The sequence below is a fragment of the Giraffa tippelskirchi genome, chromosome 9 (assembly GCF_054371585.1).
Source record: "Giraffa tippelskirchi isolate mGirTip1 chromosome 9, T2T-mGirTip1v1.2.pri, whole genome shotgun sequence".
Taxonomy (NCBI): domain Eukaryota; kingdom Metazoa; phylum Chordata; class Mammalia; order Artiodactyla; family Giraffidae; genus Giraffa; species Giraffa tippelskirchi.
The window spans coordinates 53,046,516-53,070,183 of NC_137283.1; the positions used below are offsets into that span (position 1 = coordinate 53,046,516).

General features: G+C 48.9%; 1 protein-coding gene across 6 annotated transcripts in view; it reads left to right on the forward strand.

The window, feature by feature from the left end:
- SLC6A11 (solute carrier family 6 member 11) overlaps positions 1–21,226 on the forward strand; it is a 128,720-nt gene extending 107,494 nt beyond the window's left edge. For 3 of the 6 annotated variants that reach the window (XM_081524488.1, XM_081524483.1, XM_081524485.1), the window contains 6 exons: positions 10,588–10,700; positions 13,390–13,527; positions 16,015–16,117; positions 16,794–16,894; positions 17,704–17,874; positions 20,966–21,226. In XM_081524488.1, the coding sequence (XP_081380614.1) occupies positions 10,588–10,700; positions 13,390–13,527; positions 16,015–16,117; positions 16,794–16,894; positions 17,704–17,874; positions 20,966–21,118 (779 nt within the window). In that variant the 3' untranslated portion in view covers positions 21,119–21,226. Of the gene's footprint in view, positions 1–10,587; positions 10,701–13,389; positions 13,528–16,014; positions 16,118–16,793; positions 16,895–17,703; positions 17,875–18,321; positions 18,539–20,965 lie in introns of those variants that run through there. The other 3 variants (XM_081524484.1, XM_081524486.1, XM_081524487.1) reach the window with 2 other exon arrangements.
- Positions 21,227–23,668: the final 2,442 nt, after the last annotated feature.

A 23,668-nucleotide genomic window follows, 5' to 3' on the forward strand; every position in this document is an offset into this window, starting at 1 on the left:
CGGGGGAAACCGCCAGCCCAGAGCACTGTCATTGTCACCTCAAGAACCACAGGAGCCTCCACTGGCCTCCCTGCCTCCGCTATTGTCCCTTCCATTCCATGCATCACTCTCCTGCAGAGTGGTTCTTTTTTGAAATGCAAACCTGACCATGTCCTCCACCCCTGGCAGTTTGTTTTGGCTTCTCATAGAGCTGACCTCTCAGCATGGCCCCCAAGGCCCTGCACTGCCCAGCTCCTGTGGCCTCACCACCCACCTCGCTCTCCCAGGCTCCCTCCGCCCCACCACACTGAGGTCTGCTTTCATGTCTGTGGTCCCCTCCGTCCCACCCCAGGGCTTTTGCACATACTGTTCTCCCTCTGCTGGAAGGACCCATTTCCCTTTCTTCATTCTATGTGTAGACTCACCGTGAGTGTGACTTTCTTCATGTATAATGACACGTGTTTGTATCAAACGCACCACAGGTAGGGTAGTTGCTGCTGAAGCGATTGGGCAAAATGGTGAAGAACTCTCCCCTTGATTCACATGGTTTTGAATCCTGGGACAATTCATTGTATAGTATTATAAAGTACAAAAATAGTTTGTGTCTACATGACAGAGTTAGACACTAACCTCCATGCATCTAAATAGGTTTCTCAGCTACAGGAGTGTCTGGTGAGACAGACAGTTAGGGGCATCACAGGGGATCCAGCCTCCCTGCTTCTGTCTGCTCAAGGCTGCTCGTGCCCCCCATTTGTTATGACAACCCCAGCCACTCGTGGGATTGCATTGCCTCTGTTGAGAACTCTAGCCCATGACGTGGCTGCTTTTGCCTGACATGCACAGATAGGAAGCACCCCTCTGACCCACCAAGCTGGGCAGGGTGGTGGGTATGGAACCTGGATCAGGAAGCTGGTTGCCGAGCTGTGCTTCATGGCCCCTGGGGCTCCACCTTCTTCTGCATGGTATCTGTCAGAGAGAGAGAGAGAAAGACAGGCCCTGCTGAAATCAGGGGATCAGAGCCAGACCAGAGGATATTAATATGACCAAAGCTGTCTATCATAGATTGCACACTCTGGGCAGGAACTGCCTCATGTGATCCTTGACTCAGCCCCCCAAGGTGGCACTTTTGCTACCCCTATTTTACCAGTGAAGAAGCTGAGGCTCAGCGAGATGTGGTCACTTACCTAAGGTCACATACACTGGAATACAGAGCTATTGGATTTGATCCAGACCATGCTCTGAGCACTCCATCCTGCAGCCCATGGTAGGCAGGCACCTGGCACCTCACACAACATCCATGATCCTTCGTGGCAGTAAACCACAGAGCAGCCCTGTGAAGAGGGAGTGTTAACCTTCTCCATGGGACCAATGCCTTCTCTGAGAATCTGCTTCTTCCTCTGTAAAATGAGCAAACTAACTCCCAGCTCAGGTGTTGAGTGACACAGTGTATCTGCGGCACTGTTGTTGCTCTTTTTATCATTATTTCCGTTTGATAGATACATTTTAAAGCTGAAGCTCAGAGTGGAGGTAGAAAGGAAAAGAGCCAACTGAAACATTTTTTTTTCTTTTTTCAAATTGTAAGCATACTTACTGTAGGAAAACGTTTAAATATTGACAAAAGAAAAAGTCTCCAGTCTGAATCAGACCACACTTTGAGGTTCCCTTGCCAGGTTTCCATACGTATACAGCTATACCTATATTAATGAAACCTGGATCGTATTCGGTTTTATTTTCCCATTCACAATAAAGCATGAGAGTTTTCTTCCTCAATAAGTAGAGATCTCAGCATCCCAGGTGGCTCATTGGTAAAGAATCTGCCTGCAGTGTAGGAGATGTGGGTTCAATCCTTGGGTCAGGAAGATCCCCTGGAGGAGAAAATGGCAAGCCACTCCAGTATTCTTGCTGAGGTAATCCCATGGACAGAGGAGCCTGCCGGGCTACAGTCCATGGGGTAGCAAAGAGTCAGACACGACTGAGCACAAATAAAGAGCTTAATCGTGACTTTTCATGGCCAAGTAAGATTCCACGGAATGGATGTGCCATAATTGATGTGCGGTATTCCCCTGAATGGATGTACCATGATTGATTTACTCTGTCTCACCTATCAGGCCCCGGGCTGGTTGTTCATATACTACTTCATGAAGCACCTACAGCACCTCTGCAGGGCAGACTTTATGAAGGCTGTGCAGAATGTGCCCTGCACAACTACAGGGGGCGCCATTAATGTAGACAGCAGTCCTGGGCTTTATCCTGCCCGTTAGAGGTGAGGACGCTACTCTGTGGCTCAGAGCATGAAGTGGTTCCTCTAAGGTCGCACAGAACATAGGTGGTACAGCCTGGCTTGGCTGTCATCTCTTCTGCTTCACCCTCTCACTTCAGGTGCTAAGGAGGTAAGCCTGCTCTGTGTTTAGGAGTGTGAATCAGACCAAGATTCCCTTTAGGAGTTCTTGCTTTTTGCGGAAATTGCATATTGCAAGTATGTAGCCCCCTCACCTTCCTCAGCAGTATCTTACAGGGAAATTTGTAACTTTAAATGCCGAATTTGAAGGATTTAAAGTAAACACTTTAAGTTTTTATCAGAAGAAGCTGGGGGAAAAGAAAGGAATACAAAGTAAGTAGAGAATGTTAAAAGTGTTAGTCACTTTGTTGTGTCCGACTCTTTGCTACCCTGTGGACTGTAGCCCACCAAGCTCCTCTGTTTATGGAATTCTCCAGCCAAGAATACTGGAATCAGTAGCCATTCCCTTCTCCAGGGGATCTTCCCAACCCAGGGATTACACCCGGGTCTCCTGCATTGCAGGCAGATTCTTTATTGCCTGAGCCACCAGGGAAGCCCAGAGTAAGTGGAAGCAAAAAACTAATTAAGGTAAGACATGCAAGCAATAGAGAAAATTTTCAAAGTGAAAATTTTGTATTATAAAAGATAGCAAAATTTATAACACTTTCATAGGACTAATGAAAGGAAAAATGAGAGAAAACACAAATTACTGATATCAAGAATTAAAGAGGAGATATGGCTACAGGTACTGTAGACATTACAAATGAGAATAAGGAAATACCATGAACAACTTCAAACTAATATACTTGATAATGTAAGTTAAATGGGCAACTTCCTAAAAAATACTATGTAATTTAATTAAGCTAACTCAAGAAGAAACAGAAAAACTAAATGGCTCTGTATTTCCAAAAGAAATTGAATTCATTGTCAAAAGTCTTTCTACCAAGAAGACTCCAGGCCCTGCTGTTTCACTGGTGAATTCTATTAAATGTTTAAAGTAGAAATATGCCAGTCTTCTTGTTCAGTCACTCAGTTGTGTCCAACTGTTTGTGACCCCATGGACTGCAGCACAGCAGGCTTCCCTGTCCTTTACTATCTCCCGGGGTTTGCTCAAACTCATGTCCATTGAGTCGGTGATGCCATCCAACCGTCTCATCCTCTGTTGCCTCCCTTCTGCTCTTGCCCTCAATCTTTCCCAGTATCAGGGACTTTTCCAGTGAGTTAGCTCTTTACATCAGGTAGCCAAAGTATTGGAGCCTCAGCTTCAATATTAGTCCTTCCAATGAATATTCAGGGTTAATTTCCTTTAGGATTGACTGGTTTGATCTCCTTGCTGTCCAAGGGACTCTCAATAGCCTTCTCAAGTAGCACAGTTCGAAAGCATCAATTCTTCAGTACTCAGCTTTCTCTCACATCCATACATGACTACTGGAAAAACTATAGCTTTGACTAGATGGATCTTACCTGTCTACACAAAGTCTTTTAAAAACTAGAGGAAGTAAGAGTATCTGAGGACAGTGACAACTATATAGCTTCTTATTATCCCATTTTTTTTTCCCACAAACAATAAGATAAAACAGAAAGGGAAAAGTATATTATACACAAAACTGTGCCTTCCGGATAATTTGAAGACAGAAAATGTTGAAGCTGCAGATAACTGTGACAGAAAGAAAAATCACCAATCCCAGCACACAATATCTCCTGCAAAGGCAAGCTGAGAAAAACTGTGGGACAGATGGAAGACAGAGGCTAGTGAAAGGATCTGGGAGTGATTTGGAGCAGTCACCAGAAAGATCGAATCTACTCTCAATCTGAAAGTCCTGGAAAGCATCCTGACAGATCCCTTAGAAGGGACTACAGGGAAGGGATTCAAAGTAGGTGTGATTTCAAGGGGCAAGGACCACTTAAAGGCATAGGCACATTTTAAAGGAGGCACCATTTGAAACACAGACCTTGCAGAGAAAAAGAGGCAGGGAGCAAAAACAAAGAGAAAAGCATTGTTTTATAGGGAGATGGTGAAGGGAACCCAAGGAAAAAGAGAGAAAATGTAAAGACCTGCAAAACAAAAGAGAACCAGGGGCTTTCCTGGAGGTCCAGGGGCTAGGTCTCCATGCTCCCAATGCAGTGGGCCAAATTTCAAAGAAATAGATAAAATTCTCAAGGCTTCCAGGCAAGAAGAGATCAAATGACTTACAACAGCAAAAGTATTAAAATAGCACCATACTTTTTGAAACCAACATACAAAGCAAGGCAACTATGGGATAGCATTTTTTTTAATTCACGTTAAGAAGTAAGAACCAGGATTTAATATCCAGCCATGACTTCATGTATGTTATGGCTACATATGTTATTTATAGTATGTTAAAGCTATATAGAAAAGCCATTTTTAATATGTAAGAACTTAGAGACTTCTTCTGATGTTCTGACATTGTTCTATCAGAGCATGAATGTCATCCAACCCAATAATGACTGGTAAAACTCCAGAAAAAGACTTATGTTAAGCTCTTAAAATATATAATATATGTATTAATACTTATGTATAAGATCAAAACAAAGGTGGGGAAGAAGATAGAGGACTAGTGTAGAAATATGCTGCATACTGTTACAAAGTAGAGATCATTTGACCAAAAAATAGAAAGAGGAGGCAAGAGAAAATAGAAAAAACTCCCTGATGTATGAGTAATAAGTGTTGATAGATACTGGTGGGTGTGGTGGACCTTAAAAGATAGATATTAAAGGTTTAAATAAGCGACTAAGGGCCTAAGAGCATTAAGAAGGGTACAAATATGGAGTTAACCACTCACTAGAATAAAAACATTGTTGTTGTTCAGTTGCTAAATGAGTCCGACTCTTTGCTACCGCATGGACTGTAGCATGCCAAGCTCCTCTGTCCATGGGCTTCTCCAGGCGAGAATCCTAGAGTGAGTTGTCATTTCCTTCTCCAGAGGATCTTCCCAGACCAAACCTGCATCTCCTGCATTGGAGTTATTTTTACCACTGAGCTACTAGAATAGAAACATACGCCTTCCTAAATAATAATTTTTTAAAAAAGCAGAGAATACAAAACTCATAGAGATACATATAAAATATACATAATTATATATTGTCAATGTATCAATCTTGTCAGTAAAAGTGAGCAACCTTAACTCATCTATTAAAAGAAAAAGATTTTCAATTTGACTCACAAAGTAAGACCTATCTATGCATAGGCATATTGTGTTTTATTGTGCTTCACTTGTCTTATTTTTGAATTTTTTACAAACTCATGGTTTGTGGCAACTCTGCATCAAGCCACGTCTACCAGCACAGTTTTTCCAACAACATTTGCTCACTTCATGTCTCTGTGTCACATTTTGGGAATTCTCACAGTATTTCAAACTTCTAAATTATTATTAAAACTAATGGATAAGGAGTTGCTTTTTATGTGTGAGGAAAGAAAGTGGTTTCTTGAGATGGAATATACTACTGGTAAAGATGTTGTGAAGTTTGTTGAAATGACAACAAAAGTGCTGGAGAAGACTCTTGAGGGTTCCTTGGACAACATGGAGATCAAACCAGTCAGTCCTACAGGAAATCAACCCTGAATATTTATTGGAAGGACTGACACTGAAGCTCCAATAGTTTGGCCACCTGATGCAAAGACCCCGATGCTAGGAAAGATTGGGAGCAGAAGGAGAAGAGGGTGTCAGAGGATGAGATGGCTGGATGGCATCATGATGCAATGGACATGAACTTGAGCAAACTTTGGGAAATGGTGAGGGACAAGGAGGCCTGGCATGCCACAGTCCATGGGGTCACAAAGAGTCAGATATGACTGAGCAACTGAACAACAACAGTAAACATAGTTGCTAAAGCAGCAGAAGCATTTAAGAGGATTGACTCCAACTTTGAAAGAAGTTCTACTTTGGGTAAAAATGCTATCCAACAGCCCTGCATGCTACAGAGAAATCACTTGTGAAAAGAAAAGTCAATCAATGGCAGCAAACTTCATTCTTGTCTTATTTTAAGAAATTGCCACAGCCACCCCAACCTTCAGCAACCACCACCCTGATCAGTCAGCAGCCATCAACATCGCAGCAAGACCTACCCCCAGCAAAAAGACCATGACTCACTGAAGACTCAGATGATGGTTAGCATTCTTCAGCAATAAACTATTTTTTAATTAATGTATATACCTTTTCTTAAACCTACTGGTATTGTTCACTTAGTAGACTAGAGTATAGTGTAAACATAACTTTTATATTTGCTGGGAAACCAAAAAATGCATGTGACTCACTGTACTGTGATGTTCAGTTTGTCGTGGTAGTCTGGAGCTAAACCTACAACATCTCTGAGGTATGCTTATCTATTCTGTATACAAGAGACACATCAGAACAAAGTGACTCACAAAGGCTATAAATAAAGACAAAGTAGCATTCAAGCCCACATGCATTAAGGATGACAAAGGATAATACTTTTTAATGTTAAAAACAATTCACAGTGAAGATATAACATACACACAAATGTATGCACCAAATAACACAGCAATAATCTTTATGAAGCAAAAAACTGCAGACAGTGCAAGGGGACATAGAAATAAACTAACAATAAGAACTTTACTAAACACATTTATCAATAAAAGTGCAGGAATGAAAATAATTTACATTCCTTATTCAGAAAAATAAGAACAGCAACAAATGAACTAAAAGCTCAAGGAAGGAAATAATAAAAAGCAGAAAGTAATGAAGTAGAGAACTGGGTTTTTTAAAAAATAATAAATTAAAAGTTTAGGTTTTTCAAAATAAAAATAGGCAAATCACCAGGTGATCAAGGGGGAAAAATTAAAAAAAAAAAAAATGAGGTTGGGGGGTAGAGAACATACAAATAGCAAAATAAGAAATTACAAAGGGGAAATAACCATTGGAGCAGAAGACATTTTCAAAATCATAAGAGATTACTTTGCAATCCTCTTTGCATATAAATTTGAAAACCTAAATGAAATGAATATTTTCCTCAGGAAATGGAGATTGCTAAAACTGACCCCATTTGACTTAGAAAGCTTACACAGGCCAATTTCCATAGAAGAAACAGACAAAGTTACTGAAGAACAACCTCACAAGAAAACATCAGGCCCTGATGGCTTCTCAGAGGAATTCTACCAAACCTTTGAGACCAGATAAGATAGGCCCGGTGCTCTATAAATTATTCCAGGTTATTGAAAAGGGAGGAAACTTTCCTAATTCATTATCTGAAACACGTAGTATTGAAACCTAAACCAAAATAGACAATGCCAAGAAAGAAAACTACAGATTGATATCACTCATGCATATAGATGCCAAAATACCAAATAAAATATTAGCAAACTCAAATCTAAAATAATAGAATCCAAAATCACATTAAGAAGGTAATATACCATGTCCAAGGAAGATTTATTCCAGGGATAACGGAAGGTTGATTTAATGCTAAGAAAGCCATTAATATCACACACCATAATAATAGTCCAAACAAAGTAAATCATAAAATTATCTCCATAGATGCGGAAAAAGTCTGAAAAATTCAGCATTCATTCACTATAAAAAATAATCAAGTAAATGGAAATTAAAGGATTTTTTTTAAATAGGTGTGTCCATAAAAGTTTAAAAATTAAAGAGAATGGTTGCCTACAATGGTGAGTGGAAAAGGGATAGAAAAAGGTAAGGAATTAAGAAGTAAGGAGAAGGAAGAACACCTTCTCTGAGTATTTATCTTTAGTAGCTCTGACTGAGAGCCACAGTGTTGTTTCACAGAGCACCCAAGACAAATAGTTACTTCTTTGTGGGTGGAACCAAATGTAATACAAATAGTAATGAATGAACTTAACTGTATTACAAATGCATAATGCAATCATTCTGAAAAGAATGGGAAAGAAAAGAGCTAAAAAGTGAATTTCAGGAAGCAGTATGTTGACTGAACATTGTAAAGCTAAAAACATGTTCCATATTGTACTGAAATTCCTAGAGAGTATAATAAGGCAAAAAAAAGTAAAAGTATTAAGATTATAAAGGAAGAATAAAAACTGTCTTCATTCATAAACAACATGATTGACCACATAGAAAATCCTAAGGAATCTACAAAAAAAAAATTACTAAGTGAATTTAGTAAGGTCACAGGATAGAAAGACAATCAAAAGTCTTTGGTATTTTTTTATACCAACAACAAACAATTGGGAAATTTTTATATTCTGCTTTTCACAAAATGCAATTTAAAAATGAAAAGGTAAGCGACAGACTTGGAGAAGATAATCATAATACTTTCGTTTCATAAAGAGTTTGTATCCCAAATATATTGAGAATTCTCACAACTCAGTATAAAGGAGCTAACCCAACTGAAAATGGGCAAGAACACAGGAGGCATTTCACAAAAGAAGATTTGATATGTAGGGAATCCCTTGATGGTCCAGTGATCAGGACTCCTTGCTTTCACTGCTGAGGCCCTGGGTTCAGTCCTTGGTTGGGGAACTGAGATCCTGCAAGTCACAACATGGGCAAAAAACAAATAAATAAAAAATTTAAAAAATAAACAATATAAGATTTATGAATGGACAATAAAGATATGTAAAGATACTTCACATTATTAGTCATCAGAGAAATACAAATTAAAAACATAATGATATAACACTTCATACCCACTATAATGATTAATTTAAAAGACTGATATGGATGAAACTGGAGCCCATTATACAGAGTGAAGTAAGCCAGAAAGAAAAACAACAATACAGTATACTAATGCATATATATGGAATTTGAAAGATGGTAACGATAACCCTATATGAGAGACAGAATAAGAGACACAGATGCATAGAGCAATTTTATGGACTCTGAGGGAGAAGGTGAGGGTGGGACGTTCTGGGAGAATAGCATTGAAACATGTATATTATCATATGTGAAACAGAACACCATTCCATGTTCGATGCATGAGACAAGGGCTCAGGGCTGGGGCAATGGGATGACCCAGAGGGATGGGATGGGGAGGGAGGTGGGTGGGGGGTCCAGGAAGGGAAACACATGTAAACCCATGGCTGATTCATGTCAATGTATGGCAGAAACTACTACAATATTGTAAAGTAGTTAGCCCCCAACTAAAATAAATAAATTTATTAAAAATAAATAAATAAATAAAAGACTGATAACATCAAGTGTTGACAAGGATGTGGAGCCCCTGAAACTCTCAATTGTCGCTGGTAGGAATGTAAAATGACAGAGTCACTTTGGAAATCCATTTGGCATTTCTTAGAAAATTAAACATACGATTCTCATATGACCTGGTAATTCCCCCTCCTAGGTAGGATGAACAAAGCTAATCTAAGGTGGAAATAAAAAAGATCAGTATTTGCCCAATACAAAGACAGGGAATGAGGGTGGAGAGACTGCAGAGGGGCACCAGGGGGTGGTGGAAATATTCTCTGTCTTCATTGCAGTGGTGGTTATCTGGGTGTCTCCACTTTTCAAAACTCATTGAATTATACACTTAAAATGAACACTTACGATAGGTAGATTAGACTTTAATAAGGCTGTTTTTTAAGGTAGGAGATAATCAGGATAAATGTTTCTTAAACAGTTACCTTTTTAAGTGCTTTCCATATTTTTGCATCATCCCACTGAACTCTGCCAACTGCCTTATAAGGTAGGAATCCATTGTTCCCATTTTCTAGCTGAGGAGGCAAGGATAGAGCTCACAGTAAAGAATGGGGATTTGAACCCTTGGCCACCGTGCTGCAGGGCTAGAACATCGGACTCCCATCCTTGACAGTAATAAAGCCCATCCTGAGGCTGTGCTATAAAGCCCCCTACTGGGAGCAGTCAAGAGAAGTGAGTGTGGACCTGGGAGCTGAGAAGCTTAAAGGAGAAGGTGGCCTGAGTGGACCAGCATTTGTCCAAGCCCTGACTCCTAACTACTTACATAGGAGTCATTGGTCCTTCTGTCACCCTAGACGGACTTCATTAGGATCTCTAGGTGGGCCTGAGAACCTGCATTTTAATAAGAATGCCTCCCACCACCACCTCTCCTCACCTACCCCAGTAAGAATAGAGACATGTCTGTGCAAAAGACTGTCTGGGTGTCAGACTAACCTGGGCTTGAGTCTTGACCCTTCCAGATCCTTGTCTCCTTCTCTCTGCCTCAGCTTGCTCATCTGTACAATGGGTATCCTTGTAGACCAGGAGCATGGGGTGGCTATGAGATGTACGTGATTCAAGGAAGAATTCAGCACAGCGCCTGGCACAAAAGAAACACTCAGTCCATTTTAGATGAACATAGCAATTGAATGAGGCACTGAACTCCACTCAGCCCCCTTCTCTCTGCTTCCTCTCCAGGCCCTGGCCTGGCCTTCATCGCCTACCCCAAGGCCGTCACCATGATGCCCCTCTCCCCACTCTGGGCCGCCTTGTTCTTCATGATGCTCATCTTCCTGGGCCTGGACAGCCAGGTAAGCGGGGAGCCCAGGCAGCAGCGGCAGGGGGGCAGGTGCTGCTCCCAGGAACAGATCTGGGGCCTGCACACCAAGTCCTGGTTCTGGTTAGTCAGGACCAACCAGATCATAAAGGACTTGGGAACACAGAAAAGCATCTGCTTCCTTCCTTGATCTCTGCACTGGGGCCCCCATGACATGCGCCAGGTGGCCACCTGGGTGGGTCCTGGGTACCACCACCAGCTCCTGCTCGCCCCACATCCACACCCCGCCCCCACTTGCCTCTGTTCTCCTGCCTCCCCCAGACCCACCCCCACTTGGCAGCCCGCCTTCCTCCATGAACGATGTGGAGTTAGAACTAACAATTTATCTGTTCTCATTTTCCTTTCTCTTAACGCAATGCGTTTGCTTACGTCTTTTCACCCCCGCCAACCCTCCCACCCTCTTTCAATCCCCTCTCTGGTTTTCCTGCTGGAATCCTGTGGCCTCCAGTCTCTCTTCATCTACAGAAATCAACCCTTGGCCCTGCTGCTGTATTGTGGCTGGTCTTCCTGAGAGCCCCAGAGAAGGTCTTCCAGCCAAAGCCAGGCGCTCTGCTCTTAGACAGGGGTCTCTTGGCGAGGTGCTCCCCATCCCCCTACCTGTGACCTTGTGCGAGTCATTCAGCATCCAGGCCCTGTGGCTGGCATGTCTGTCAATCCAGCCAAGTCCTATTTCTTCCCCTGGATGGTTTCTCAGGAACTGCTAAGCCGAGCTGCAGAAGCAACCGGCTGTTTTTGCTGATAACCGTCCCTCCATTGTCACCGGCAGAGGCCTCAAGAGGGATCAGCAACTTGTGTGACAGCGACAAGCCTGTCGCCGCAGAAGGGTGTGGGGGCCAGGCCTGGGCTCTGTGAGCCCCTGGGCTGAGCCAGACCAGCACTAGGACTGAGATACTCTGTTTGCAAAGGGGACCTGGGGCCCCAGGGCAGGGGGTAGCTGCTCAGACCATCCCCAAGTGTGCCTGGGTTCTCAGTTTTTAATCACGATAACCATATGGGCTCGGGGGAGGCCTTCTGTTATCCGCATTTTACAGAGGAAGAAACTGAGGCTCAGAAAGGCCAAGTGACTTGACGGGATATGCACCCAGGTCTCAGCACTGCATAGCCCATCTGCTCTGATGCCTCTTCAGTTTAAATGCTGGATCAACAGCCTCCCTGAGTCCCCTTCCTTCCCTGGGGACCCTAGAGAAAGGACAAGAACAGCTAGTCTTCCCCTAGAGCCTGGAGGTCAGGAGCCTGGGTGTTGGAGTCTAGACTGAGTTTAAGTCCCAACTCTTGCCAGCTGTGTGACTCTGGGCTGTGCTGCAATCCCTTTGCACAATGAGGATGGAAATACCTTCCCTGGGGAGATAGACATGGACCAGAAAGGACATGGAGCCAAGCAGTGGCTCCAGGGATGGGGGGGTGCCCCCAAATAATGACCTCCCAGTGCCCCACAGTGGTGACAGCCCAGCCTCTGGAACAAGATTGCCTGGTTCAAATTCAGGCCCTAAAATGTTAGACCTTTGTGACCTCAGGGCAAGTTACTTACACCACTATGCTTCTGTGTCCTCTTTACAAAAAAGGGACAATGGTAGAACTTAATGCATAGAGATTAAATAAATTAACATCTGTTAACTACACAGAACTGAGCCTGGCACACAACAAGCACCGTATGTTCACCACTGTTGTTGTTATTCATTTATCAAACATTTTCTGAGCATCTGCTCTGTGCCACTTGAGCAGATGTCAGTGACATGGCCCCTGCCTTCCAGGGTCTCACCTTTTTGTAAGGAGACAGATCTGAGCAAGCATGGACCCTACAGATGAGGGGTATGGACTGGGCCTGGAATAGGGGCTGGGGTCTCTTCTGCCCAAGTCGAGGGCAAGGAGAAGCAGTCAAGAAAAGGCTCATGCAGGAGATCTGCCCACAGTGCTGGGAGAATTCGGGGAGGGGGTGAGGGATATGCTGGGCTATTTGGTCTGGGTGTTGAGGGTTGAGTAGGAGTGTGACTGATCCCACACCTGGCCCTGTCTCAGCATGGTGGGGCACAGATGCACAGTGGCTCAAGCTCTGCCATCTAAACTTGCCCAGCCCAAACACAAGAGCTGAGTATTAGCTCCCCCCTGACTGCCCTCCCCCCAGCAGAATGCCACCCGCCCACTGGAAGCAAAGGGCAGCGGCACTGTCGCAGGTCTGGAGGATGAAGTGAGTCAGGCTCCCACAGACTGACCAGAGCCCTCAGCTCTCCAGACAGTTACCCAAACTGCTATCTTGCTTCCCAGGCCAAGACTAGATCTCATTTATTTCGTCCACCCCAGAACAAGGCCCAGCACATGGGCACATGACTGGCAGCATAAGGGAGAAGGAATTCTAGCTTTAGAGTCAAGAGACCTCGTCTCAAGGCCTGACTCTGCTGCTTCCTTGCTGAGAGACTTTGGGCAGGTCACCTCCCCGCTCTGAGCCTCAGGGTCCTCTTGTATTGAATGGGCCTGCTGGCATTCTGTAAGCACAGGGGATGCTGTTGTTATTCTTGGATCCTCCGTCAGGGTAAAGAAGTGTGGGAATGAAGGCGAGGCCTAGCGGGGAGGGAAGCCCAGGCTTTAGGGCTGCTGTGTCTGCCTGGAGCCAGGGCCTCTAGTGGCCTTTCTCTGGGGCTTCACACCGTCATTTCTGCCCTGTCCAGTTCGTGTGCGTGGAGAGCCTGGTGACCGCCGTGGTAGACATGTACCCCAAGGTCTTCCGGAGGGGCTATCGGCGGGAGCTGCTCATCCTGGCCCTGTCGGTCACCTCCTACTTTCTGGGCCTTGTGATGTTAACAGAGGTGAGTTATAGCCACACAGGTAAGTGATGTGGGCAGGGTAACATGAGGGGTAAGTGCCTGGGCTTTGGTGGTGCTAGTGGTAAAGAACCCACCTGCCAGGGCAAGAGATCTAAGAGACTCAAGTTTGATCCCTGGGTCGGGAAGGTCTCCTGGAGGCAGACATGGCAACCCACTCCAATATTCTTGCCTGGAGAATCCCACAGGCAGAGGAGCCTGGCGGACTACAGTCCGTGAGGCCGTGAAGAGTCGGACACAACTGAAGTGACTTAGCATGGACACGTTTGGGTTAGGCAGGTCTGACATCGCATCCCAGCTCTGGCCTTGACGGTTGGATGACCCTGCCTCCAGGTCCAGCACTTCTCGGACACTCTATGTTCTCGTGTTCGTAATAGGTCATCGTGAGACTCTGTGGAAGTTCTCATTCAGCACTTGTATAAGTGCTCAGCTCAAGGTCTCCACCGCCAAGAAGGAATAAAACTCACAGTGAGGAAGGCTGGGTTTAGCTGGTCATTATGAGCAGCCGTGGCAACCCACTCCAGTATTCTTACCTGGAGAATCCCCGTGAACAGAGGAGCCTGACGGGCTACAGTCCATGGGGTCGCAAAGAGTCGGACACGACTGAGCAACTAAGCCCACGAGCATCCTGATGCCCAGGCTACCCCTTTTAGTAAAACTTCTGGGTGAAGGAGGCAGTGTCTGCTGGAGAACCCTTGGCTAGTGACTCACTGTCCTCAGGTTCAGAACAGGCATCATCACTGAGGAGCCTGGACACCTTCAGGCGCTGTGAGTCCCAGCTCCAACCCTCCGCATGTCCCCTCTTGTCTCTGCCAGGCCTGTGGGCACAGAGGAGCTCATCACATCCCCAAATTCAGTCTCATAGAGCTATGATTCTCTTCCCTCCTGCAGCATCCTGTCTAATAAACACTTTCTTAAGTACCTTGAGAAGACGAAATTAGGTATCTTTTTACCCATACTCACAAAATTAATTAATTTTAAAAACCAAGTCACTCTCCCCCTCCAAATAACCAGAAAACTGTTGCCAGGAGACACAAAGGGGTTTAGTAAGAAAAATGGAAAAAGTGAGGGAATTCAGAATCTGTCAAAGCAGCTGATGTGGTACTGAGGTTGGTCTGCTGATCTTCGTCATTCTCTGCCTCTCAACTCAGAAAAACCACCTCCTCCTGGAAGCCTCCTCTGCTTTCCTTCCCACCCAGGACTTCATTCTAAGCTCGGTCCAGTCTCCATCTGGACATTACAGTGACCTGTCTGTTCACCTGCCCCACCAGGCCCCGAGGTCCTCAAGAACAGGAGCTGGCCTTGATCTGTTCTGTGCCCTTGGGGCCTGGCCCAGGGTGTATAATTCTTGCTCCTAGTCATTGTCACGTTAATGGGAGTGATAATCAGCATTTGAGCAGATGAATGGTGCCACACTTCCCCCCTGCCTCTCTCTACACAACCAGTGAGCAGGGCCTCATTAAGAGCTGATTAATTACACAAAGTAGAGTCTTTTGTCACACACAAATTGGGGGTTACCTGATGCCTTCAAGAGGCTGGTAGGGCTACAGGAAAAGCAGACATTAGTGGGCATCCTTGGCTTGCAGCAGGCCTGTCGGTGGAGGGCTCTCCTGGACGCCGGCTGGCCAGCCCTGGTACCCCGGCTCACAGAGCCCTCTCCCAGGCCTTGGGGCCCGGGCCCATCAGGGAGCCAGTGCTGTGCCTGCCCTGAACTGGGAATCAGCAGACACTCAGGCCCCACACACCCACCTTCACCCTCTGCAGGGGCATGTCTGTGAGTGACCACACCAGGAACTTAAACCTGCCAAATGGGCCGTGGCAGACTCAGTAATTGCTGGCAGGATCTTCTCCCTCATTTAAACACATTTAAAGCTCTGCTCTAGGGGAAAAATAGTCTGCAAATATCTGCTCTTCCACGGAGCTGAGGTGGTGGGCAGTGAAGGTCACAGGGTCTGCAGCCGGACGCCTGGGCCTGATTCTCAGGCCCACAGCTGGGTGACCTGTGGTGACTGGTGGTGCGTGTTCTCACCACCCCGGGCCTCGGTTTCCCTGAGTGAGCACTGAGGACACCAGTAGCACCGGCCTTATGACCACACGAGGCAGGACCAATGAACGCTGCTGTGTGGATGCATAGGAGAGGGCGAGGCTAGAGGCAGGGAGCCCGTCACGGCCACCTGGAGGGAGGTGCTGAGCCCGCCTGACCTCCAGTCTCCAGTTTTCTGTGTTGTGTCTAGCATTCGGGGAACAGAGACAAGACAAACCTCTGAGATCCCAGCAACCCCTTAGGGTGGTCTAAGGGGGCTCCCAGTGTGGTGGATGTGGCATTCAGAATGCAGGAGAGAGCAGTCCACTCTGGCGGACGTGACTCCAGGGTGGTAGGTGACCGCGGGGCAGGGCGCCCTCGCCGAGTAGGCTGGCTAGCCCTGCTCTCCCATGTGTCCCTCTCCCTGTGTCTGTCCGCCCACCCCGCAGGGCGGCATGTACATCTTCCAGCTCTTTGACTCCTACGCCGCCAGCGGGATGTGCCTTCTCTTTGTGGCCATCTTCGAGTGCATCTGCATCGGCTGGGTGTACGGTGAGTGCCCGGGGCCTGGGTGGGCTGGGCTTCCCTGTGGCCCGTCTCCATCTCCATCAACCTCTACCCCTCAGGGACGTCCTTGGTTCTCCCACCTGTTGGGAGACCGTCCTGCTTGTATACCCTTTTGCAGCACAGGGAGAGGTTCCAGGCTCAGGCACTGTGACCTTGGGTCCGTCTTTCTGCCCCTGAGGCTCAGTTTTCCCATCTGTATAATGGAGTAGTCATCACCATGGCTCCCAGCCCAGTGACCAGTCCTCAGCACCTGCATTTGGGTCTTCCTGTTCCCCAGACAGAATGAGTGGATGAGAGTTGCTGGGCTTGTGAATAGACGCCCACCAGCCCTTCTGTCTGAGCCCTGACCCCCACCCCACCCATACAGGTCAGCCAGCCTGACCCCCCTCAGAGCAACCACCTTCCACCTTTTCCCCAGAAACTCCTGACTGTGTCCTGGGCCTCACTGCCTGAGTCAGGAGGGATCTCTTCAGAGCCCCTTCCACCACAGTTTATCCTAACGCCACACATAGTTAACACCCTGGTAGTTTTTAAGCGGTAAGTAGGGTCCCTGCCGCAATTTTATCTCCAGCCGGGGAAAGCAGACACTCATCGCCTTTCCTCTGAGTCTTGTACAGAAATTCTCTGGGGTGTGTGTGCCCGTCTGCTTTATTCTGGACAGGAAGCAACCGCTTCTATGATAACATCGAAGACATGATTGGCTACAGGCCGTTGTCACTCATTAAATGGTGCTGGAAGGTCGTGACCCCCGGGATCTGTGCGGTAAGGGTGCTGCCAGGAGCCGCCTGCAGCCCACCACACCCCTACTTCTCCACCCACCGCCCACTTCTCCACCCCAGAGGCCATGCCTGACTAAGGCCAAAACTGAGGAGGTGATGTCCCCCTGGGGGACCCTCTGTGCACTCAGAAAATCCAAGGCAACTGACACCTTTCCAAGCCAGTGTTTTTGGGGGTACAGTCTCTGAGCTTGGCCAGGGGGCCTCATTAGGACCCCACTCATGCCACCAGCTTGCTGTGTGACAGTGAGCAAGTCACCTCTCTTCTTGGGGCCTCAGATTCTGAACCCACAGCCTGGACAGATGGCACCCACCTCCTTGGGGGCTGAGGGTCCCATGAAAGACATCTGGCTCTGCTGTTAACAATGAAGCAACAGCTTGAGGGTAATGAGAGGCTCACGCTCTGCCCCTCAGACCAAACTGCTGAGAGGCCTTGGTGAAAGGATGTTTAATTAAAGAAAAAAAACCGCTGCTCTTCACCCAGTCCTTGACACTGGAAGTATCTCAGAGCATCTTTACCAACCATCTTAGTTCTGAAAGTCAGCTTCGAAACCAGCCCTGAGAAGTAGCTAGAAAAAAAGTTAAAATTTCTGACTGTTCAGAGGCTGGGGATCAGGCTCCTGAGGGTCGAGAAGGGTCTCCTGGGACCTGTGGGGTCTGTTCCCTGTGCTTCTCGCTGTGGATGGTAGGGTGCCACCTCTCCAAGGCCGCCGCACGGGGTTGACCATCTCCCCTGCCGGCCGCCTGCACCCAGGCTGAGGGCTGCCCCAGGGACCTCTCCCCGTCTCTCCGCAGGGCATCTTCATTTTCTTCCTGGTCAAATACAAGCCCCTTAAGTACAACAATGTGTACATCTACCCCGCCTGGGGCTACGGCATCGGCTGGCTCATGGCCCTGTCCTCCATGCTCTGCATCCCGGTCTGGGTCTGCATCAAGGTGTGGAAGACAGAAGGGACACTGCCAGAGGTGAGTGGCCCAGGAGGAGGGGTCAGCGAGGGTGGCTGGGAAGTGGGGTGGTGCGGGGGGAGTGTGACACAGGGCAGGGCTGGCTATGCTGGGAGGGCTGTGCTGGTGAGTATGAGTGCAGCCACAGGAGCCTCTGGGTCCCTGTTTCCTCATCTGGGCCACGGGCATGATGAGAATGTGCCCCCACGTGTCTCCTGGGGAAGCCTGGCCAGCTCCTCCATGGCAGGGAGTTCACCAGTACTGTTGTGCTGAGGCCTGGAGATTGAGCTGTTTTCCCTGAGTTCAGCTTCGGTTTTCCCATCTGTAAAATGGGTCAGCAGCAGTCCCTCACTTACAGAGGTTGTTTGAGGACTCAGTGAGTGCAGAGGGACAGTGCTTGAGCCAGGACTTGGAGGAGAGAGGGGCCAAGTGTCAGCTCTTGGTGTTCTGTTGATCCCGTTCATTAAGGACCCTGTTTCCAGGGCACAGGGAGAGGATCTGACATCTGGGGGCATCTATCCTGTGCCTTCACCGTGAAGAGCTCTCTGTTATGCATCTCTTCTATCCTCAGAGAAATTCAGTCACTCGCCTAAGATCAGACTGCCATGAATTAGCAAAGCGACCATTTTCAACAATTTTATTGAAATATGTTTTCTGTATCATAAAATTCACCCATTTCTGGTATGATTCAATGGCGTATTTTTTGTAGCAATGTTCTGTGTCGTGCCGTCATCACCATAAATCCATTTGCAAACATTTATTTATTTATTTATTTATTTATATTCTTAAGATTCATAAGATTCCCAGTGCCTGTTCCCAGTCAGCCCTGTCCCAAGCCCCAGACACCCAGAAATCTCTCTGTATATGCTTCTTCTGGGCGTTTTCCTGCAATGAAATCGTGCTGTCCATGGTCTCCTGGTTGTTTAGTGAATTTGGACCCCGGCCCATCATAGCCCAGACACCCTCTCTCTCTTCACTCTCCTTTCCCACCTGCTGGGGGATCAGGAGGTCTGAGTCAGCTTCATGCCCCTTTTGCTAACTGTGTGCTCTGTGCCAGACACTGCTTTAAGCCGTCAACAGTCAGTAGGCTGCCGAATCCTCACAGCTGTCCTGTGAGGTGGAGGTGCTTCCTGTCCCCATGTCACAGGTGAGGAAGCTGAGCACAGAGAGGGGAAGCAAGTTACCCCAGGGCACACAGCCTTGGAGTGGTGGAGCAGGTACCCTGAGGCTGTGCCTTCGTGCCCCATACCCCTTGCCTGGTTCCGGCCCCAGTGCAGCACCCCAGGGTCTCGGGGCTGAGCTGTGTCTCACAGACATGCGGCCTGTGTGCTGATGCCCCCCAAGGTGAGTGCCAGCCCAGAGTCAGCTCCTGCTAGCCCTCCTGTCCACCTAGGGAAGAGCTAGCACCCAGCCAGGGGGAGCAAGCTGAGAGGAAAGGTCCCTTTCTCCGGCCTGCTTCTGCTCCCAGAACAGGCAGGGTCCTCCGCTCCTGCAGGGAATGTAGGGCAGGGGCAGTTGTTGATTCTGACTTGGGACCAGGCATGTCCAGAGGAGAGCAGCCCTGGAGCCTGAATACTTTGGCCTTGGCTGGCCCCTGCCAGCATGTTCACATCCCTCCATTTCCAGAGGGGCTTCCCAGGTGGCGCTAGTGGTAAGGAACCTGCCTGCCAGTGCAGGAAATGTAAGTGATGCGGCTTCTATTCCTAGGCTGGGAAGATCCCCTGGAAAGGGAAATGGCAACCCACTCCAGTATTCTTGCCTGGGAGAATCCTATGGACAGAGGAGCCTGGTGGGCTACAAGTCCGTAGGATGTCAAGAGTCGGACATGACTGAAGACACTTAGCACACATGCATGCATTTCCAGAAGGTTCTGCCAGCTAATGGGAAGGATCTGGAAGGAAAGATGGGGGTCAGAGAGTTGCTATGAGGGCGGGTAGTCTGTGCTAAGAGCCATGCACAGGTCAACAAATCTGAGGACACCTCGGGAAAATGCCGCTCGAGGCAGGTGCCACTGTGAACCTCTTTGACAGATGAGGGACCGAGATGCAGAGGGTTAAGTTCTTGCCTCAGTGAAGCGGTGGAACTGGGAATCAATCCCAGGCGCCTGACTCCAGAGCCTATGCTCCCAGCTCCTGTCCTGTGTCAAGATCCTAGCACCTTGCCTGGCACCTAGGAGATGCTCAGCGTGATGGTATTATGGGGGGAAGAGGGGCGTCCTGCCTGTTAATCCCTCTTGGGAAGAATAGGCCCAGCCTATTAGGCATGACAGGATCTGAAAATGAAAACAGGACCTTGATCGTAAACAACTAGCCACCCCAAAGTCTTTCCAGCCTTCCTGGGGAAAGGGCCCAGGAAGAACCTCCCAAATCCTGGCCTGATGTCTTCTGGAGGTGCACGTGAGGCAGAGGTAGGGGGGCCCCCAGGCAGCATCAAGGGGGCAGGAGCATGTGTCAGGGGTAGAGTGGACGATGGCCACCCCGTCCGCCCAGCACACTGCTGGCCACTCTGCGGGGTTGGGGCCTTAGCGAGAACATTTCCATCTTCAGACACACACCTCCTGTTCCCTAGACAGGGCCGCATGATGACGACCTTCTATGGGAAACATACCCATTTATGCAGAGAACACTGTATAAATGGCCCCGGAGGTGCTGTGGCTCACTCTCACAGCAGAGTCCCCAGGAGGAACTGCTGGCCCGTCTCAGGTGGGACAGCGCAGCTCGGTAGTGTTAGGTGACTGGCCCCACACGTAGTGAGGCCAAGCAGGGACTCAGGCCCCAGTCTCAGTCTGCCCAGGAAGGAAGGATGCGTCCTGGGTACAGCTCCTGGTCACCTGCAGCAGGCCAGGTACAGGGCGAGCAATTCCACTCATCATCTCCTTCCTCATCCAGTGCTGATACCCTGTGGTCCCCATATTCCAGGGTGGGGGCAGGAAACAGATATCCAGGTTGACGCATCGCCCAGGGCAGAGCTCCAAGCCTGGCTTGCCATTTCCATGCCCCACCCCCCAGCCCGCGAAGTGTCCGCCTTGCAATTGGGAGGCACCAAGGCAGGCCCCCCCGGGACCCCAAGAGCCGCTCTTCTCAGACAGCTCTTTTCCTCTCCAACCGTGTAGAGATTCCGCAAGTTGATGATCCCCAGTGCCGACCTGAGAATGCGGGGCAAGCTTGGGGCAGGCCCACGGACGGTGGCGGTTAATGACTGTGATGCCAAACTCAAGGGCGATGGGACCGTTGCGGCCATTACAGAGAAGGAGACGCACTTCTGAGCACCCCTGCCACCTCGATGTCCCTCCTCCTGCTCCTCGCCCCCTGCCGTCCACGTGTCCCCACCGCCGTGTGTACAAATGAATACCTGAACCGCGTACTTCACCTAATGGTAGAGGCTTGCTCGTTTTTTTTGTGTTTTCTTTGCACAGGATTTATTAACAAGTTAATTTTAAGGTGGCTGTGCCCACTCTGGTTTCAAGTCATGTCCCCTCCTCGTCCCACCCCCTCAACTGCCATGTGAGTAACGATGCGAAGAGATAACCCTATGCAGGGACTTGCGGTGTTTTCTCGTGAGAGGAGGGTGTAACCAGCATTCCCTCAGGGTTAGGAAGAAGTCGTACCATAGGACCAGACTTTGTTTATCCTCTGGCTGTGGGGCGAGCGGGTGGGAGCGACATCTGCCTCCTCCGTCAGCCTCTGAACCAACCTGTCTGTGCCCTGCATCAGTGCAGTCTGTCTGTCTCCATGCCGCCAGGTTTCCCCTGAAGCCCTTCCCTTGCCCGTCCTCCGCGGCTTCCCGGAGCTGGGTTTGCAGACAACAAGGCTGTGTCAGAGAAGAAAATGTCCCGGCTGACTCAGGACTCCTGGGCGGCAGGCCCCCCTCTGCCCTGGTCCCACCGAGTGGCCTGGGCTCTTCCCAGCGCTCCTGGGTCTCCCCGGTGGGGACAGCTGGGTCAGGTGAGCTCTGGGGGTTCTGTCTGGCCCGGCCGGATCTCTTGGGGATCCTTTGCATGCCTCCTTGGCATGCAGACCTGCAGTTGATCTTGGATTCTTCTGAAGACTTGCCACTCGTCACTCCCTTCTTTAAAGCAAGTTTATCCTGGAAACCACGTGGCTTGATTTCCTCTGTGAGAGGTTCCCTCCCATGGAGACCAGCCTGGTCCTTGGCCCCACAGACGGCAGGGCTCCTCCAGGCCTTCTGCTTGCGCCCTCAGCTCTGCCGCTCCGTCCTCCTCAGCGGGCTGGCTGGAGGCGCCTGGCTGCTGGATCCTGGGCTCCGTCCTGCCTGCGGCTGTCTGTCCTACCACTGCCCCTGCCGGGGTCTGCACCATGTGACCACCCACCAGCCTCCTGGGTCAGAGCTGCGGTCAGCCCTGGAGCCGGGTTTTGTCCTCCGGCCCCTTCTTCATCCCCTGACCTCGTCTCCTCCCTCTGGCCGCCCCCCTGCCCTCTTCCCTCTCCTGCGTTCCTGCAGCCCCCAGTCCCTGCTCACCCTTCCTGCCACCAGCAGAGCCCTGGAATCTTCACAAGGCTTCTCCTCTACCTTTTTCCCAGGAGCCAGCCCACCTGCCTCTCTGGCCAAAGGGCTGAGGAGCCTCAGAGCTCGCTGGCGTGGAGCCCTGGGCTCCCATCCCCTCCCTCCCTTGCGCAGCCCTGGGGTCTGGGGCAGCGGCAGGCACTGCTCCAGGCCTCCCTGGCTAGTCCCTCTCTTCCTTGATTGGATTTGATGTCGAGCCTCTGCCTTGGATCCTGAATTATCTGGGGACAGGCAAGGTGCATCCTTTATCCTTCTTCTTTCTGTGCCCAGTCTTATGCAGTGGCAATGCTAGCTTTCTCCAAACAGAGGATTTAGGTTCCTTGCTGATTCGCCCAAACGCCCAGCTGCTCGGCCCCCAGCCATCCCCGTCTGAAGCCCGTGTGCCCCCACCACCCAGGCAGGTCGGGGTGTCTGGTTCCAGGGCCCCCCCCTTTTGCACACACAGCCGGGCATCTCCTTGACCTGTCTGCTCCGGTGGGTCCTGGAAATGGACGCAGGAAGATCAGGGCCCTGGCGGAGCCCCTGGCCTGTGTCCGCCCTCCTCGGCTCTTCTCACAACAGGCCGGGGTGGGGTCTCCCCACTGCTGCTGCTACCGATTCCCCACCCACCGCGATCACCGATGCACTGCTCCTCTGCCTCGCTGGGGACACGCTGCTCGCGTGGCACTTCACACTTCACTCGCTTAATGGGACTCGTGGGCCAGGGCGGAGGGAGGGCTTTTGTTCTTTGCTTTTTATAATTTCCTACTAGTATCTGGGTAACTTGGGGCGGGGGGCAGGGAGGGAAATGTGGGGGCAGGTGAAACGTCATCACGGTGACTCTTTTTGATATTCATTAGAAACAATACATCCTTTCTGAGATATTTACAGTATTATTAAAAAATGAAAAAGGTTGTACTGTTTTGCATAATGAACGTTTTTATGGGATATTCAAAGGGTACACGATTGTCTGCTTACTCATTTTTAAAAATTAAAAGAAATGAACCAACTCTCTGTGGCTCTTCCTGGCGGAGTGGTTGTAACTCATCGGGTGATTCTCCCGGTTCTCTGACTTCAGTGATGTTCCTGCAAAACCGTCTAGGCTCCATACGTGGGGGTTGTTTCAACTGAGGGGGTTATCAGTTAGAAACACCCAGGGCTGTTTCAGAAGCCCACACTGCTTTTCATGTGATCACCATACAATGAATGTCTACGGTCTGCTAAGTGCTTTACAAGAGTTGTCTTTCTAATCCAGCCACAACCCCACTTTGTTTATTCCTTCCCCCAGGTTGGCTGAGAGCTGCAAAGTTTG